We start from the raw sequence: 20,617 nt of genomic DNA, 5'->3' as shown, positions 1-20,617 counted from the left end.
CATTTTCGTTGTATGAAATGGCCAGTCTATAAATAGTATGCTTAGTGCTTTTACCAAGTAATGGCGCCTTACGTGGACTTCGCGCATTAAAATTTTTCTCAAGAAGTCGCCGCTTTAGAGGATGCAAAAGGATAAGCTTTGCTTAAGCGTACTATGCGTCGGTTCTCTAAAATTGTGGTTTTGCGAATCCTACCTCGTTTTTCGGGCTTCGGTTCAAATGGCATTAGAAACCATCTTGGCAGAACATGTCAAAAGGCTTTGAATTTCTTTATATGTTTTGCCCTCCTTTCTAAGCCGAATGATCTCTTCCCTTTCTCGCTTGGAGCAGTGAGGTCCTCTACCCACTAAAATGAAATTTTTTGCGAAGTAAAAGTGTATTGTCGTTTTAAATGGTTATACGGGTCTTGACACTTCAAAAAATTCATTTTTTTCAAACATTTTTATATAATAGTAAAAAGTGTCAGGAATGTTGTCCGAAAATTTCAAGTCGATCGAAGCAAAACTAGGAATGGGAGAAATTTAAAGCCCAGCGCGTCGAATGAGTCACAACAGGCAATTCGGGCTCTGGCGTCGAGCAGATGCGGCACTTTAAACGCGTTTTTCTCAAAACCACTTTTTTGAAGTCGGTAGTCACGTCTTCTCAAAAACTATTGCACCGATCGACTTCTGCTTTTGCACACTTCTTTTAGTCATGTTTTTCTTGTCCTTAACGGAGGGTTTTTTTATTTTCAATTACAACTCATTTTATAAGCCAAAATATGACCAAAATTTACGTAAAAAATTACATTTTTATGAAAAGCGGTACAAAAAATTCAATTTTTAATTTAAAAAAAAATGGCTCGTAGAGGACAAGCCACACACATACACTATCAGAACAACTTTGGTTTTTTGATTTCAGATAAAAACTGATAAGATATTTTGCCTACCGCAAGGACACAATTTTTTATGTGGTCAAGTTCAAGCCTGCCTTAAAGGCTCAATTTTTAAAATTTTTGGTTCAAATTTTTACAGTATGTTGGTCAAACCTTAAACATAAATGTACAATAAATAAAATTTGTGAAATAGTCGTAAGATCTTTTAAAAAAATTCACGAAAATATGCTTTTTTTCGTGCTTCAAGACCCGGATAACCTTAACTACAAAAACGAACTTAATTAAACTCCCTTTTCACAAAATTACAAATTATTTTTGCACTTTTCGCGAAACAAAATCAAAAGCTGATATTTCGGTGAAACGAAACTTTTGCTTATTTCTCTATGTTCCATTTTACAAAAACAATGTGCAATAAAAAAAAAAGGAATATTCCAAAAAACCCGTTTTATAGTTGTTCTTCTGTCGCACTGCTAAAGCTCTACAAATATTAAAAATGTATAGTTTTAAAAATTAATTATCGATTTTTATTCTTATAAGTTTAAAACAATTAAATTAAGTCGATTTTTTTATAAATTGTGATTGATCCTTGAACCTATATCAAGAATGTAATTTTATATGTAAATATACAATATATTTGTTTTTATTTATATTTCGATTGTTCCTATGGGAGCTTTATGAGTCGTCCAAACCGGCTCGCTCCGACCTGCAATAGAATGAAGACTTTTGAAAAATTTCTAACCAGATAGCTTTAAAAGTGAGATACTATTATCCGTAAAAACGGGCGGTTATGGCTCTATCAATTCTTCTGATGATGCTTGTCACGAATATATGTATGTATATGAAGAAGGCTCTCCAAATCGAATATCTACACAAAATCAAATGACAATGTAATAATGCATTTAAGCAACACTTATTTAATTATTTCTTTGTATGAAAAATAATTCAATATTATATCCCACATACAACAAATAATTACAATGTGTTATTTTATAAGCGTGTTACTACCATAAGCTGCCCTGGAAAAATATGTGAAAACTAGCATAGCTAATACCACCTCTGTTAGGATATAAAGTAAAAAATTTCGGAAGTTTATATAGAACAAAACTTATATCATGATCAAATTGTTAATGAAAAATATGTATTTATTCAGAAATTAATAGAAGCATTCAAACATTGAAAGAAGCGCGCAATATCATATTTCTTACCACTTTAGAAAAGAAAAAGCAAAAATGTGAGTAAACTTTTGAAATGCTGGTTTAAACTTATTAAATGCTTCTAATTTACAGGGCTAATCAATAAAAGGTTGACCAAGCAAAGGGATTGGTTCGGGAAGACAGTGTTCTTGTGCTGCACTCAGCTGACAAGCGCTATTTATTTTCGTTTATTTTGTTTAATATGTATATGATTTGTTCAACTGTTTATTTGTAATTTTAAAGTCAAAGAATAATATATTCGCCGAAGATTAAATATCTAGAATGTGTCTCAACTAATTATACCCGTTACTCGTAGAGTAAAAGGGTATATTGTATTCGTGCAAAAGTATGTAACAGCTAGAAGGAAGCGTTTCCGACCCTATAAAGTATATATATTCTTGATCAGGGTCACAAGCCGAGTCGATATAGCCATGTCCGTCTGTCCGTCTGTCCGCCTGTCTGTCTGTCTGTCTGTCCGTATGAACGCTGAGATCTCGGAAACTATAAAAGCTAGAAGATTGACATTTTGCATGTAGATTTTATGAGTTCCTACGCAGCGCAAGTTTGTTTCAAAAAGGTGCCACGCCCCCTTTAACGCCCACAATCGCTTATATACGATTTTAAAAATTTAAATATTTCGGAAAAGTAAAAATTCAGTTTTATTGTGTTTATCAATACCTATCGAAATGTAGAAGAAATTTTTCAAATCGGACCATTCGTTAAAAAGTTATGCGTGATCAAAGTATCTATCTACATCTCCCTCGCACTCCCTTTACCTGAGTAACGGGTATCTGATAGTCGGGGCACCCGACTATAGCGTTCTCTCTTGTTTTTGATTGAATTCAAAACCACTCTTGTTCACTGCCAGTGCCATCTTTTTAGTTTTTCCCAACTTTTTAAAAATAAAAAATATTTTATATAAGTAGTATATTTATAGTAAAGTTTTCATTTTCTAAACAGTCTTCAGCCCTGGGGGAGTCACTGGATATGGCAACAAAATGTTTTTCGCATTGGAAAGACGGATTTCATCCAGGATTGGGGATATTTACGCTTCCCTCAAACAACAAGCAACAGTCATCAAATGATATACTGCATCCCGGTACAGAGAGAACTAATGCCAATTTTATTTCGGTTCAGTACTCACAAACACGTATTAACAGCGGGCAGTGAAAAAGAGTTCCCAGAAGATCAGTACAATCAATTGATGGAAAGAGTCCTTCGGATGTTGTATGGTACACATTCTGCATTATTCCTAGCCACTAACTGCCTGGATCATTTAACAGTGAATAAGAACAGTCCTTTCATTAGTTCTACAACATTATTTATATGCGGACGACTGCCTTACTGTAGCACACAGCATACCGGAAGTAATTCAACGTTGTCAAGAATTAAACAAAATATTTCTACCATCTAAGTTTAAGCTTCGGAAGTAGTGTTCAAGCAACAAGCAAATCTTGCAGCTGAATAATCAATGGAGCTTCACACTCGACATAAGTGGAAAAACGCAGCACCAAACGCGAGGGAAGCATTACTGGTTCCAAAGGAAGATAATGATTTATGAGTTGGCCAGCGGGACGAATCATCAAGGCTAATCCTGGTGAAGACAACCGTGTTTGACTAGCTGATATCCAAACAGCCTTTGCAATATACAAGCGCCCCACTATCATTATTTTCAAAATATTCGGCCCGCAAACGCCACAATCTAAAGATAATAGTAGTAACGAAATGGACCAAAATAATACACTACGATTTAGGACTATATCATACGATATACGGATCTTGGATTGGGAAATATCTCCCTTCCGCTTTTTTGCTCTTTATTCAATGCTTTATAAAAATTGATACAGTGATTGAGCTAAAATATACGCAGTTTTGTTCGATAATGTGTTCCCATTTAGACGGCAACTTCATAATACCCCCTCTTGGAAACTTCCCTCCTTATTTGCGAAAAACTCTGACAGCCACAACCCTCTTTTGAGCCCAACTTTACACCAGTAAGGGCATTCGCCATGGACAGGAATAGGTGGTAGTCACTTGGCGCTATGTCCGGACTATATGGTGGATAAAAATAAAATCTCCCATTCGAGCTCCCGTAGCTTCTGACCAGTCATCAAAGAAGTGTGTGGTCTGGCGTTGTCCTGGTGAAATACTACACCTGTTTGGCCAGTTCTGGTCGATCGCCAGCTTCAAGCGGTCCAGTTGTTCGCAGTAGATGGTAGAATTAAGCGTCTGGCCATATGGAAGCAGCTCAAATAGTATGATTCCCTTCCCACCAAACACAGAGCAAAACTTTCCTGGCCGTCAATCTCGGCTTGGCCACTGTTTTCGTCGCCAGTTACCATCCAGTCGCCAGTCCATCAATATGCTTCGCCACTAGATGTACTGACTATATCTTCATGACCATTTTCTACAAATCAAATGCTGCCGGTCGCTACGAATGATGCAATATAACTCTATAGGATCATAGGAGCGAAAATCACCGCAACAAATAGCCATGTCATATTTCAAGAATTACCGTTGGTATCCACGACAGCTCACCTGGTCTCTCATCCGACGTTTATTCCAAGAAAATTTCTATTAGATTTAAGCGAAGGGTAAAGTTGTTTAACTTAAGGGGGGTATTTAATTTGTTTTTTTTGCATTATTTGTTTTTTTCTGAATGCACAACATCTTGAGAATATTGTGTTAAAGTTTTAGATCGATCCGAGTAAAGCTTCCGAACTTATGGGCAGTTGAACGTAGGTAAGTTAGCTCGTTATGTATGGGTGTCCAAAACTTTAAAACGCTCTCCTGAAAAGTTACCCTTTTCAAAGTCGGTGTACACGATCCTGCAAAATCTATCGGACGGATCGTTTTGAAATTTTGCATAGTTGTTCTCAACTAAATTCCTCAGGAAACGCTGTCGGGTTTTTTTTTTTTATAATTTATTATTTTTAGAGCAACAAATATCTCGACGTTTTAGGCGAAAATCGGTGTTTTTGACTTTCAAGTGCCTTAAAAAATCGAAAAAAAAAATACAAAAAATAAAAACTCGACAGCGTTACCTTAGGAATCTTGTTCTTTAACTAATGCAATTGGATTTTTTCATTTCGGATGATTCTGTGACCGGTTATCGTGTACACCGCAAAACATCTTTTCTTCGAGGCGCCGCCGGAGATTGCCTGTATCTCAGCCAATTTTTAATATTTTTGGAAGAAAAAAATCACACATATTGTTTAATTGTTGCCCAATCACATGCAAAAAACAAAGTTGAGCTGAGACTATCCGTATCGCCAATACAAATTTTTAAAAAATGTCAGATTTTTCACCGAGTTAATTAATATTTTTTGACTTTGTCACTCGACCGCAAAACCAAATTCCGAAATTTTTTTGTAGCTTATATACTACAATAGAAATATGTACAATTGAAATCCGCACATTCAAAATGTGGAAAAATTAGCCCAAAACATCAAGCTACTATCAGTTTTGGGGAACTTTTAAAAAATAAAATGTAACGTATAATTAGAAAACATTTTCGTGTTCGAATGTTTAAACTGGGGAATCACTTGCTGGGGCACGGCCTGTGATTCATCATTAAAAAAGATGCAAACGTGCATTACATCCTCGCAGGAGAATGCTGGTGGTGAAGTGGCACCATTATTTGGAAAACCGACGGTAACGGAGACAATTTGTAAATCCTCAAGTCGATACCGGGAAACCATGCAAACTGTCTGGCAAGACATCTTGCAACATCACTGGGTCGACGGCGCCTCCGCAGACGACACCCGGCAGAAAAATCTGACAATGGGCTCGAATGTTTTTCTCAAATTTTTTTGCAAAGAAAAAAGAAATGTATGTTATTACGTACAAAATTAAATATAAAGCGACTACATTAAATAATGAATAAAACAAGTTAAAAGCATTTAAAGGTAAACATTGAAAGCTTTAAAGATTTAAATCAGCGGTAAAAACCTATTTTAACTATAGAGTTTAATTAACGCTTGAAGTCTGACAGTGGTAATTTTACCAAAAAAATCTATCTTCATATATAGAAATCTCTTTGTGAGCTCCTGAAACTGTCAACGAATAAAGTGTCATATCCCTATTATGTTGTTATCAAAGATGATAAAGACCATATAAATATTATATTTATGTTTTACTAAAACACTTTTATACCCTTGCAGAGAGTATTATAACTTCAGTCAAAATTTTGCAACATAGTGAAGGAGACATTTCCGACCCTTTAAAGTATATATATTCCTGATCAGCATCCGTCCGTCCGACCGTCCGTTTCTACGCAAACTAGTCCCTCAGTTTTAAAGCTATCTGCTTGAAGCTTTCCCAAAAGTTGTCTTTCTATTGCAGGTAGTATATATATCATATAACTCCCTTAGGAACAATCGGAAAAAAGTGACAAAAATTATAACATTGTTGTTTTTAATTTTTTTTGTTCTTTGGGATTTGGTAAAATAATTCAAATATTATGGAAATATTATTTTAATTAAATTAAAATCGGACAACAATATCATATAGCTGCCACAGGCACGATGGCAAAATGCATCGCAAAATAGACATAACTTCATTGTTTTTAGTAATATAGGCATATAAATCGAAATGTAGTCGTTTTGTAATAACTGCAAGGGTTATAAACTTCGGCTTGCCAATGTTTTCTTCCTTCCTTGTTTTTAATTTTTTAACTTGTTCTTTGGGATTTGGTAATATTTAAATATTATGGAATTGCGGTTTTAATTAAATTAAAATCAGACATCTATATCATATAGGTCCCATAGGAAAATCAAAAAATAAAAATAAATAGATTTTTGCTGTGTTTCTATTTATCAAAATATTCCTTTTAGATAAAATCGGACAAGAATATGATATAGCTGCAATAGAAACGATGGCAAAATGCAGCGCAAAATAGACATAGCTTCATTGTTTTTAGTAATATAGGCATATAAATCGAAATGTAGTCGTTTTGTAATAACTGCAAGGGTTATAAACTTCGGCTTGCCAATGTTTTTCCTTCCTTGCTTTGAATTTTTTTTGTTGTTCCTTGGGATTTGGTAATATTTAAATACTATGGAATTACGGTTTTTATTAAATTAAAATCAGACATCTATATCATATAGGTCCCATAGAAAAATCAAAAAAATTAAAAAAAAAAAAAAAAAAAATTTTTGCTGTGGGTCTATTCATCAAAATATTCCTTTGAGATAAAATCGGACAAGAATATCATATAGCTGCAATCGAAACGATGGCAAAATGCAGCCCAAAATCGACAAATGTATATACATAGCTTCATTGTTTTTAGTAATCTAGGTATAGAAATCGGCAAGCCGAAGTTTCTCCCTTTCTTGTTTTTTATACCCGTTACTCGTAGAGTAAAAGGGTATATTGTATTCGTGCAAAAGTATGTAACAGGTAGAAGGAAGCGTTTCCGACCCTATAAAGTATATATATTCTTGTTCAGGATCACTAGCCGAGTCGATCTAGCCATGTCCGTCTGTCCGTCTGTCTGTCCGTCTGTCTGTCCGTATGAACGCTGAGATCTCGGAAACTATATAAAAATTTAAATATTTCGGAAAAGTAAAAATGCAGTTTTATTGTGTTTATCAATACCTATCGAAATGTAGAAGAAATTTTTCAAATCGGACCATTCGTTAAAAAGTTATGCGTGATCAAAGTTTCTATCTCCATCTCCCTCGCACTCCCTTTACCTGAGTAACGGGTATCTGATAGTCGGGGCACCCGACTATAGCGTTCTCTCTTGTTTTTGATTGAATTCAAAACCACTCTTGTTCACTGCCAGTGCCATCTTTTTAGTTTTTCCCAACTTTTTAAAAATAAAAAATATTTTATATAAGTAGTATATTTATAGTAAAGTTTTAATTTTCTAAACAGTCTTCAGCCCTGGGGGAGTCACTGGATATTGCAACAAAATGTTTTTCGCATTGGAAAGACGGATTTCATCCAGGATTGGGGATATTTACGCTTCCCTCAAACAACAAGCAACAGTCATCAAATGATATACTGCACCCGGTACAGAGAGAACTAATGCCAATTTTATTTCGGTTCAGTACTCACAAACACGTATTAACAGCGGGCAGTGAAAAAGAGTTCCCAGAAGATCAGTACAATCAATTGATGGAAAGAGTCCTTCGGATGTTGTATGGTACATAATCTGCATTATTCCTAGCCACTAACTGCCTGGATCATTTAACAGTGAATAAGAACAGTCCTTTCATTAGTTCTACAACATTATTTATATGCGGACGACTGCCTTACTGTAGCACACAGCATACCGAAAGTAATTCAACGTTGTCAAGAATTAAACAAAATATTTCTACCATCTAAGTTTAAGCTTCGGAAGTAGTGTTCAAGCAACAAGCAAATCTTGCAGCTGAATAATCAATGGAGCTTCACACTCGACATAAGTGGAAAAACGCAGCACCAAACGCGAGGGAAGCATTACTGGTTCCAAAGGAAGATAATGATTTATGAGTTGGCCAGCGGGACGAATCATCAAGGCTAATCCTGGTGAAGACAACCGTGTTTGACTAGCTGATATCCAAACAGCCTTTGCAATATACAAGCGCCCCACTATCATTATTTTCAAAATATTCGGCCCGCAAACGCCACAATCTAAAGATAATAGTAGTAACGAAATGGACCAAAATAATACACTACGATTTAGGACTATATCATACGATATACGGATCTTGGATTGGGAAATATCTCCCTTCCGCTTTTTTGCTCTTTATTCAATGCTTTATAAAAATTGATACAGTGATTGAGCTAAAATATACGCAGTTTTGTTCGATAATGTGTTCCCATTTAGACGGCAACTTCATAATACCCCCTCTTGGAAACTTCCCTCCTTATTTGCGAAAAACTCTGACAGCCACAACCCTCTTTTGAGCCCAACTTTACACCAGTAAGGGCATTCGCCATGGACAGGAATAGGTGGTAGTCACTTGGCGCTATGTCCGGACTATATGGTGGATAAAAATAAAATCTCCCATTCGAGCTCCCGTAGCTTCTGACCAGTCATCAAAGAAGTGTGTGGTCTGGCGTTGTCCTGGTGAAATACTACACCTGTTTGGCCAGTTCTGGTCGATCGCCAGCTTCAAGCGGTCCAGTTGTTCGCAGTAGATGGTAGAATTAAGCGTCTGGCCATATGGAAGCAGCTCAAATAGTATGATTCCCTTCCCACCAAACACAGAGCAAAACTTTCCTGGCCGTCAATCTCGGCTTGGCCACTGTTCACCGGCCTTCAACCACGACCGTTTTCGCTTGACATTGTCGTATGATATCCATTTTTCGTCGCCAGTTACCATCCAGTCGCCAGTCCATCAATATGCTTCGCCACTAGATGTACTGACTATATCTTCATGACCATTTTCTACAAATCAAATGCTGCCGGTCGCTACGAATGATGCAATATAACTCTATAGGATCATAGGAGCGAAAATCACCGCAACAAATAGCCATGTCATATTTCAAGAATTACCGTTGGTATCCACGACAGCTCACCTGGTCTCTCATCCGACGTTTATTCCAAGAAAATTTCTATTAGATTTAAGCGAAGGGTAAAGTTGTTTAACTTAAGGGGGGTATTTCATTTGTTTTTTTCTGAATGCACAACATCTTGAGAATATTGTGTTAAAGTTTTAGATCGATCCGAGTAAAGCTTCCAAACTTATGGGCAGTTGAACGTAGGTAAGTTAGCTCGTTATGTATGGGTGTCCAAAACTTTAAAACGCTCTCCTGAAAAGTTACCCTTTTCAAAGTCGGTGTACACGATCCTGCAAAATCTATCGGACGGATCGTTTTGAAATTTTGCATAGTTGTTCTCAACTAAATTCCTCAGGAAACGCTGTCGGGTTTTTTTTTTTATAATTTATTATTTTTAGAGCAACAAATATCTCGACGTTTTAGGCGAAAATCGGTGTTTTTGACTTTCAAGTGCCTTAAAACATCGAAAAAAAAATACAAAAAATAAAAACTCGACAACGTTACCTGAGGAATCTTGTTCTTTAACTAATGCAATTGGATTTTCTCATTTCGGATGATTCTGTGACCGGTTATTGTGTACACCGCAAAACATCTTTTCTTCGAGGCGCCGCCGGAGATTGCCTGTATCTCAGCCAATTTTTAATATTTTTGGAAGAAAAAAATCACACATATTGTTTAATTGTTGCCCAATCACATGCAAAAAACAAAGTTGAGCTGAGACTATCCGTATCGCCAATACAAATTTTTAAAAAATGTCAGATTTTTCACCGAGTTAATTAATATTTTTTGACTTTGTCACTCGACCGCAAAACCAAATTCCGAAATTTTTTTGTAGCTTATATACTACAATAGAAATATGTACAATTGAAATCCGCACATTCAAAATGTGGAAAAATTAGCCCAAAACATCAAGCTACTATCAGTTTTGGGGAACTTTTAAAAAATAAAATGTAACGTATAATTAGAAAACATTTTCGTGTTCGAATGTTTAAACTGGGGAATCACTTGCTGGGGCACGGCCTGTGATTCATCATTAAAAAAGATGCAAACGTGCATTACATCCTCGCAGGAGAATGCTGGTGGTGAAGTGGCACCATTATTTAAAAAACCGACGGTAACGGAGACAATTTGTAAATCCTCAAGTCGATACCGGGAAACCATGCAAACTGTCTGGCAAGACATCTTGCAACATCACTGGGTCGACGGCGCCTCCGCAGACGACACCCGGCAGAAAAATCTGACAATGGGCTCGAATGTTTTTCTCAAATTTTTTTGCAAAGAAAAAAAAATGTATGTTATTACGTACAAAATTAAATATAAAGCGACTACATTAAATAATGAATAAAACAAGTTAAAAGCATTTAAAGGTAAACATTGAAAGCTTTAAAGATTTAAATCAGCGGTAAAAACCTATTTTAACTAGAGAGTTTAATTAACGCTTGAAGTCTGACAGTGGTAATTTTACCAAAAAAATCTATCTTCATATATAGAAATCTCTTTGTGAGCTCCTGAAACTGTCAACGAATAAAGTGTCATATCCCTATTATGTTGTTATCAAAGATGATAAAGACCATATAAATATTATATTTATGTTTTACTAAAACACTTTTATACCCTTGCAGAGAGTAGTATTCAGTCAAAATTTTGCAACATAGTGAAGGAGACATTTCCGACCCTTTAAAATATATATATTCCTGATCAGCATCCGTCCGTCCGTCCGTCCGTCCGTCCGTCCGTCCGTCCGTTTCTACGCAAACTAGTCCCTCAGTTTTAAAGCTATCTGCTTGAAGCTTTCCCAAAAGTTGTCTTTCTATTGCAGGTAGTATATATATCATATAACTCCCTTAGGAACAATCGGAAAAAAGTGACAAAAATTATAACATTGTTGTTTTTAATTTTTTTTTGTTCTTTGGGATTTGGTAAAATAATTCAAATATTATGGAAATATTATTTTAATTAAATTAAAATCGGACAACAATATCATATAGCTGCCACAGACACGATGGCAAAATGCATCGCAAAATAGACATAACTTCATTGTTTTTAGTAATATAGGCATATAAATCGAAATGTAGTCGTTTTGTAATAACTGCAAGGGTTATAAACTTCGGCTTGCCAATGTTTTCTTCCTTCCTTGTTTTTAATTTTTTAACTTGTTCTTTGGGATTTGGTAATATTTAAATATTATGGAATTGCGGTTTTAATTAAATTAAAATCAGACATCTACACTACTGGCCAAAATAATAAGTACATAGGTATAGGTATCATTTCTTGGGACATAGCTCGAAAGCTATCGAATGCAGGGCTGCTAGTTGATTATATTTTGAAAGGTTATATTGTTGTAAAACATTTAAATCAAAAATGAAAATTGGGAACCCCATTTATCCAGTGCTAAGCCTAAATTTGTTCTGGATGGTCGTTTTCGGTCTGGTCAAAATAATAAGTACACTTCCATTATTCACAAATTTGAAAGGATTAAGTTTAAAATTTGACTACGGTATGTTGATTTTTAATGATTTCTTGCATTTTAAGTATATTCAGGTTACAAAAATTTTTTAGATGGGCCGAAAAAAGCATTGTACCCTGGAAGAAAAGAAGATTGCCTTGAATCTTCAACGAGAAGGAAAAAGTCTACGAGAAATTGCGACAAGCCTTGGACGCTCGGTGTGTTTTGTTTAGAATGCCTTAAAATTGAAAGATCCTACCGAAAAACGAGGAAGAAAGAAGAAATCTTCCCAAACGACGGACACCCGCATCGTCAGTCTGGCAAAAAAGGATCCCTTTATGTTTTCCAAGTCCAAAGTTCCTTTACTTCGGAAAAAAAATTTACAGATGAGGCGCCAGTTTGCACAAAATCATTTGGCATGGTCTGGACCAAAAGGTTTTAAAAAATGGAACAATGTGTTATGGAGCGACGAATCAAAAATAAACCTTTTTGGTAACGACCCTAGACGTTATGTACGACGCCCAAAAAGTAAAGAATTCGTCCCCGGTACACAAAGAAGACCGTTAAGCACGGAGGCGGATGCATAATGGTTTGGGGCTGATTTTCTTGGCATGGCGTTGGTCCGATACATCGCATATCTGATATTATGACTCGATTTGGGTATAAAAGTATACTCGCTGACGTTATACTACCATATTCCGAAAAAAATGCCTTTGAGATGGGTCTTTCAACAAGACAACGACCAAAAACACACCTCAAAGCTGGTCAAGGCTTGGTTTACCGAAAACAAGTAAATCTTATGAGTTGGCCAAGCCAGTCTCGGACTAAAATCCGATTGAGAACCTAGGGGAACACTTAAAACGTCGTATCGGCACAAATACTTTTCGAAATGCCGAAGAATTGTGGACATTTGTCCAAAAACCTGGTATGACATTCCAGTGGATACTTGTCGCAAGCTTATTGCTAGTATGCCAAAACGAATCGCCAAAGTTGTACAAAATAAGGGTGGCTATACTGGATACTAGCTATAGATTAAGGAAATCAAGGAAATGTTGAAAAATTGTTGTTAAGTTTTGAGTTTTTGAGTTTGTAGAATTGGTGTACTTATTATTTTGACCAACCCTTTTTATGTTTTTTAGATATAATTAACCACAAACTTTATAAATGAATTGAAAAATGCCTATGTTAACTATTTTTATAATCTAATATATATCAAAAAGCTATAAGTAAATTTAAGTTTTTCTTTATGATCATTAAAGCAGTCTTGCGAGAAGTTAAAGAAACCGTACACGGGTGTACTTATTATTTTGGCCAGTAGTGTATATCATATAGGTCCCATAGGAAAATCAAAAAATAAAAATAAATAGATTTTTGCTGTGTTTCTATTTATCAAAATATTCCTTTTAGATAAAATCGGACAAGAATATGATATAGCTGCAATAGAAACGATGGCAAAATGCAGCGCAAAATAGACATAGCTTCATTGTTTTTAGTAATATAGGCATATAAATCGAAATGTAGTCGTTTTGTAATAACTGCAAGGGTTATAAACTTCGGCTTGCCAATGTTTTTCCTTCCTTGCTTTGAATTTTTTTTGTTGTTCCTTGGGATTTGGTAATATTTAAATACTATGGAATTACGGTTTTTATTAAATTAAAATCAGACATCTATATCATATAGGTCCCATAGAAAAATCAAAAAAATTAAAAAAAAAAAAAGATTTTTTTTTCATCAAAATATTCCTTTGAGATAAAATCGGACAAGAATATCATATAGCTGCAATCGAAACGATGGCAAAATGCAGCCCAAAATCGACAAATGTATATACATAGCTTCATTGTTTTTAGTAATCTAGGTATAGAAATCGGCAAGCCGAAGTTTCTCCCTTTCTTGTTTTTTATACCCGTTACTCGTAGAGTAAAAGGGTATATTGTATTCGTGCAAAAGTATGTAACAGGTAGAAGGAAGCGTTTCCGACCCTATAAAGTATATATATTCTTGTTCAGGATCACTAGCCGAGTCGATCTAGCCATGTCCGTCTGTCCGTCTGTCTGTCCGTCTGTCTGTCCGTATGAACGCTGAGATCTCGGAAACTATATAAAAATTTAAATATTTCGGAAAAGTAAAAATGCAGTTTTATTGTGTTTATCAATACCTATCGAAATGTAGAAGAAATTTTTCAAATCGGACCATTCGTTAAAAAGTTATGCGTGATCAAAGTTTCTATCTCCATCTCCCTCGCACTCCCTTTACCTGAGTAACGGGTATCTGATAGTCGGGGCACCCGACTATAGCGTTCTCTCTTGTTTATGAAATAAAAACTCAATTGTGATATATTGTGTCTATCGTCGAAACTAGTATTATTTGAAAATTTTAAAAATAAAAATTTAATTTGCATTTAAAAGCCGTCAGATTTTTGTTAAACTAAAATCATGCTCTACCAGCTCAGGCTCTACCAACAAGAGCACAAAATTCCTATATGATTTTCCGTCCAAAAATAATAATTTTTCGCTCCTCACTTTTTTTTTCCTATTGAAATTCTTCTGAACTGCGCAATACCTACAGCTTAAAAAATCTGCAGAAGTCCTGACGGTAATCGCACATTCCACTTAGCTTTAAACAGCTCTACGCAGACTTTTTGGCATACAGTATTTCGTAGTGTTAAGTTTTAAATTTAAAATAAAAAATAACCATTGTTTAATTAAATACATTAATAAATGGCCGAAACATTTTAACGCAGACATATTTGAGTGATTGTTTACTTTATAGGGCCTTCAATTAGTTGCAAACTTTTAACTGAAATTGCAGAGCCTCCAAAAACTTATAAAATACTATTGTAGGTAATAACTATCGCATATATTAGCAATACAAAATAATAATTCATAATATGGACAATTTTTAAACATTTCTTTTAACTCCTAGCTTGGTTTTAAAGTTCGAAAATTAAATAAATTAGGCAATTTTGAATTTTTATAAAGTATGTTTACAGAGAAAGGGCAAAAGAAATAAAGTCAATGGGATCGATACAACAGAAGATATAAAATTTACTTCAGTAGGTATTGTCGTTTTTCAAAACTTTGCATAATAATAAATACTAATTTGCCAAAGAGTACCAAAACAAAAATAACAGACAAATCAAAAATTTGACCCAATAAATGGTGAACGATCTAGAAAATAATGACATTGAAAATTGGCTTATACTTTTCATTTCTGTGCTACCCCATAAATATTCTGAAGAGTATGGTATATGTTAATTTTTATACTTACATAAAGGACAATACAACATTGAATAAAATCATCAAAAAGAATTGTCCCACGTCCAAAGCGATCAAATTTTCTAAGCAGTACTTCAATTAGGTGGTCGGATAAACGATAACCAAATGATGTCAGTGCTGTTTTCAGTTCAGCTTTGTCTATGTTCCCTGAATTGTCACGATCGAATGATCGAAAACAATTTTGCCAATCCGTCACATATTTCCACAATGCTCCAAAGTCTTGAAAAGATACGGTCCCTCTATTATCTCGATCAAACATTCCAATCATTAAACGGATAGTTTCGGGATTAAACGCAGACCATGTACCATTTGAAAGGGCCACTTGTAGCTCATCAGCAGAGATATGACCACTCCTGTCTTTATCGACTCTGAAATTATCTTCAATTATTCCTTGTCCAAATTTTAAATAAGGCCTTGCCTTTGAAACACATCCCAAAGAAATTGTTGGTCTGGCATTCCGTCATGGTTATATGTCATCGTTGGCAACTTGTGGTAATACGTTTAAAGAATGCAACGTGTGACTCACAAAATTAGACTCATAAAACCCTTTTCGATTAAAATCGATTAAAATTCAATTGTGACAATAGTTATACCTTATTTCCACAAACAATAATTTGCTGTTCTAATAATTTTATTGATATATCCCATTTCCACAGAGGTACATCCATTATTTATCAGTGTAATAAGTCAGAAGTTGTCGTTGTACTGAACATGAATAGTTAGTCCACCCTCTATCTGGGCTATTTCAAACAGCTAGGTTTAAATCCTTGACGTACACAATGCCAATTTTCAAATTTCCTAGAACACGTATCCCACAGAGAACAATTAACCATTGATATGTTGGATTATCCTTAATTTACATGTCTTACATTTGAACCAGTTTTAGAGTTGATCATTGCCGTGTTTTCCACCGTATTGTAGCAACTGTTTAGCAGATGAGCTGGACATACCTTGCACATCCAATGGTCACTAGCATAACCAAATTGAAAATTACTCATCCAAATATCTTTTACCTTCTTTTAATTTATTTAATGCCTTAAAATTGTGGATAAAACTAAAAAAAAATCTTATTACTAGTCTGGAATCAAAGAGATGACTGCGGTTCTACTTGTATCTCTCCCAAAGCTCTTCTAAGAGCCATTTTTGATACCTAATCTGATTTCCCTCCAGATAACTAGATGTCTCGCAACAGACTTTACCAATAAAAGTTGCAGCTGCAAATATTCACCACGGGAGTCGATTGTATGTTCGATTGAACAGTTAAAATACTTCTCCATGAGGTGTCACTTGAAAAATCACTCAGGATCAGTAAAGATCCTAAATCTATGCTAACGCCAATAAATCCTTGAATCAAGACTTATCTAACAAATGTTAATTCTAGGTGAGACCATTTTAATTCAATAAAGGCCAAACCAGTGTACCAAATTCAAAAAACTAACTTCTAACCTCCTACTTTCCTATCAGAATGCAAGAGGCTTGGGTAGTAAACTCACTAAATTGTATTCTGATAGCCTTTTCTTTGCATCTCATATTATTGTGTTTTTAGAAACCTGTTTAGGCCGAAGATCTTTAGCTCCGAAGTTTTTCCAGGTAAGTACACAATAATTGGAGTTGATTCAAACTTCCCGTCAGAGGAGTTATTTTTTGCGGAATTCAATACCATTGAATTTATTTGTGAAAAGTTATCGCTTCCTGGTAACTCTATATACATAACTTGCTCATATATTCCACCGTTCCTGAACTTCCTGATTATTTAAATCACCTTTCCGTTATTAAGTCTTTTGCAAATAAGCTCTATGTGATTTTAATATACCTGGAGTTACTTGGTCCACTGAGGATGGATCGAATCTCTTACTACAGCATGATTTTATCCTTCAATCGAACTGACACGGGTAGAGTTATAAAAGAAAAATCTGAAAAATCAACCAAACTAATACATTGTTTTCGCAAGGCAGACTTTCTGAGGCTTAATAATTTTTATCTGGCTTTAATTGGTCTGATCTTTACTTATGCAATAATATGTCCGATGCAGTTAATGTTTTTTACACTGCAATACACTCAGTTTTTAATATCTGTGTTCCGTGGTAATATCCGTCAATTTCCAATAAATCACCTTGGTTTAGCAAAAAGTTGGTACACTTAAGGGTATGGTTAATTCGTCCAAAAAAAGGCCTATTTTCATGAATTTTTTCACACGTTGCGATTTTTCGATTTTTGGTAACACTTTGAAGTCAAGCCTAGTATCCAGATCGACGAGAACCGTACGCCAGTCATGAGAGAGAGCGAGAGGCAAACAGCTGACGTTCACTTTTCGTCGGGCCTTTTTTTCACGTCGGTCTCCTGATCGACGAAAAAAATACCAGAAAATTCCATAGCGTTGCCAGACTGCGGAAATAAACTTTGGGTGAACCCTAGCGAAAAGATTAAAAAATTTTATCTTTTGGCGTGCGCTTCTCACTGAACATTATAAGAAATGGAGGGAAAAACTCAAAAAACTCACAAAAGTCGATTGCAGGTGTTTACATGTGAGGACAAAATAACATTAATACTATCTGGGGTGCCTCTTGTCAGAGCAAAATGTTTTTTAGGTCCAGAATGTACGAAAAAACACCAAAAAAGTGCAGCTATGAACTTTAAATTAGCAAATAATTATCAGTAAATTAAAAAAAACAACTGTTAAATTTAAATTGTATTGTTTTTTAATTTCTTTGTACAGCGGCAGACTTGTCTTGCCAAGGTATTTGATAATATCTTTTAAAGGCTCTTTCCCGCAAATTTGAATTTTAACTGCTTGTCAACAAGCCCAGCTGATTGACAGTACGACCGTAGCACGCTTAAATCTGATGAACTCTCAAACTTTTGGTCACACTGGAAAGATTAAAGTTTTTACGCTAGCGTAATCGTTTGTCGATCTGGATACTAGGCTTCAAACGTGATTTTAGCCTAAAAATTCGATATACTAATTATTATAAAATGAAAAATAATAAGCCTAGTACTCAGATCGACGAAAACTGACCGCCAGTCATGAGAGAGAGCGAGAGGCAAACAGCTGGCGTTCACTTCTCGTCAACGTTTTTTTCACCTCGGTCTTCAGATCGACGAAATAAATACCAGAAAATTGCATAGCGTTGCCAGACTGCGGAAATGAATTTTGGGTGAACCCTAGCAAAAAGATTAAAAAATTCAGGAGGGAAAAAAATCAAAAAACCCGCAAAAGTCGATTGCAGGAGTTTTCATGTAAGGTCAAAATAACATCTGGGGTGTCTCTTGTGAGAGCAAAATGTTTCTTAGGTCAAAAATGTACGAAAAAACAACAATAGAAGTACAGCTATGAACCTTAAATTAGGAAATAGCTATCAGAAAATTAAAAAAAAACTGTTAAATTTAAATTGTATTGTTTTTTCATGTCTTTGTACAGCGGCAGTCTTGATTTGTCAAGGCAGTTGATAATATCTTTTAAAGGCTCTTTCCCCCAAATACGATATTTGAATTTTAACTGCTTCTCAAAAAACCAAGCTGATTGACAGTACGACCGTAGCACGCTTTATTCTGATGAACTCTCGAAATTTTGGTCACACTGGAAAGATTAAAGTTTTTACGCTAGCAGATCAGGCAATAGCCGATTTATTTGCCCAATTTTTTCAAACGTCATACTCTACTTTAGATTATTCATCACAATCTAATTCTTAAATCATCAGGCAATAGCCGATTTATTTGCCCAATTTTTTCAAACGACATACTCTACTTTAGATTATTCATCACAGTTTTATTCCTACATCATATCTAATATTCTGACCCACTTTAACAGAAAGTTCTCTTCTTTTGGATCTTCATCGTATTAAGCCTGTTTATTCGCCAGGGCCCGATGGTATTCCTGGGTGCGTGCTTAGGTATTGCGCTAAGGCCCTGTGCAAACCTTTTCACAAGTTGTTTACCTTATCGCTAGAATCTTCCCAATTCCCAAATATTTAGAAGGAATCTTTTGTTATTCCTCTTTTCAAAACAGGTAACAAGTGAGAAGGGTAGCTTTACGAGTGGTATAGGTTTATTTGGGATTATTAGGTTGAATATATTATTACATTGGAAATTGTAACTTGCTCTGCGTGACCATTGGCTCTGGGTGTGCTTACAGCATTTAAGATATGTTTTACATTGTTCGATTTGCAGTACTTCTCAAAGTCTTTGGATATAAAAGCTGTTCCACGATTGGTGACAATGCGATCTGGCATTCCAGGGTAGCTGGTTTCATCTTGCAGGACATCCAGGACATTTTTGGTTGCTGTACTTTTCACCGCTCGTACGAATTTGGTGAATGCGTCCACTATCACGAGAAAATGCTCGTTTCTCTTGGAACTCTTTGGAAATGGTCCCAGGTGGTCCATATCGTGGAAAATGGGATCGGCTTGATTTCATGATAGTGGTATTGACCTTCCTGACGTCCACCTGGTGTTTTATAAAACGCACAGCCCAAAAAATAGCCAATCCTCTTCGTCAATTATTGTCTTTGCTATCTTCAGGCATGCAGTACCATCTCTCGAGCATCTTCGAATGGAGCTCGACTGAGTGCGTCTACGTGGTTCATATGTGTTCCTGCTCGATGAACGATGTCTATGTCGAATTCCTGAACACGCAACCATCATCTTGCGATCCGGTTTATCAGTTCTCTCTTCTCCATCGACTTCTTAAGGGCATTACTGTCGGTGACTCGGTCTGAGGAACTTGTGAGATGGTTCCGAAGCCGCCTATCTGGGGCGACCGAGCGGGTCGCAGGTTGCGGATAGCGGACGACCTCACTCGAGGCCAACTGCGAATAAGCTGGCGGTGGAAGTCAAACACGGAATCGTGGACGGAAACCCCAGCAAATAAGCAGTCCCGGACAACCAGCGGGTATCTTGCAACGAGGCAGTACCGACGATGCGATTTGTTCAGCCGCATCTAAACAGTTGCTTTACACAAACCCAATATCCCCCACACACCACCCACCCACTTCCTCTCCCAAACAACATCTCACTCCGGGCCGGACTACGGTGTAATTCGGACCGTGCCAAGAGTCAGCCTGGCTGGGGGCCCAGATCAACAACTAGCTCAGTCTCAAAAGGTGGGCTCAGGGAGATGGCGATCCCCTGTTCTATCTACCGCCTTACCCGGGTACCGCGGATCTCTGCCCGGGCGGACCTTTCCCCTTCTCCGCAGCTCGTGGGACCAATTATGGAAACAATAAATAAAAATACAAATAAGAAAACGGACACGGGAACTCTACAAAAACCCGGCGCTGCAAAGATAAACGATGGTTCCACTGCAAGCACCAGTAGGGCTCAGAAAAGGCCCCATCCCAAA

The 20,617-nt window shown here is 36.1% G+C and overlaps 1 protein-coding gene across 2 annotated transcripts in view; it reads right to left on the bottom strand.

The window, feature by feature from the left end:
• LOC108043207 (programmed cell death protein 6) overlaps positions 1–15,834 on the bottom strand; it is a 29,064-nt gene extending 13,230 nt beyond the window's left edge. For both annotated transcript variants that reach the window (XM_044458384.1, XM_044458385.1), the window contains exons 1-2: positions 15,699–15,834; positions 15,273–15,648 (exon numbers count right to left, since the gene is read on the bottom strand). In XM_044458384.1, coding sequence (XP_044314319.1) covers positions 15,273–15,648; positions 15,699–15,757 — 435 coding nt within the window. In that variant the 5' untranslated portion in view covers positions 15,758–15,834. The remainder of the gene's footprint in view (positions 1–15,272; positions 15,649–15,698) is intronic.
• Between the last annotated feature and the right edge of the window lie 4,783 nt (positions 15,835–20,617).

This window comes from Drosophila rhopaloa, unplaced genomic scaffold (assembly GCF_018152115.1).
Source record: "Drosophila rhopaloa isolate 14029-0021.01 unplaced genomic scaffold, ASM1815211v1 contig_166, whole genome shotgun sequence".
Classification (NCBI taxonomy): Eukaryota; Metazoa; Arthropoda; class Insecta; order Diptera; family Drosophilidae; genus Drosophila; species Drosophila rhopaloa.
The sequence above is the reverse complement of the archived record's forward strand: the minus strand, read 5'-3'. Positions and strand labels throughout refer to the sequence as shown.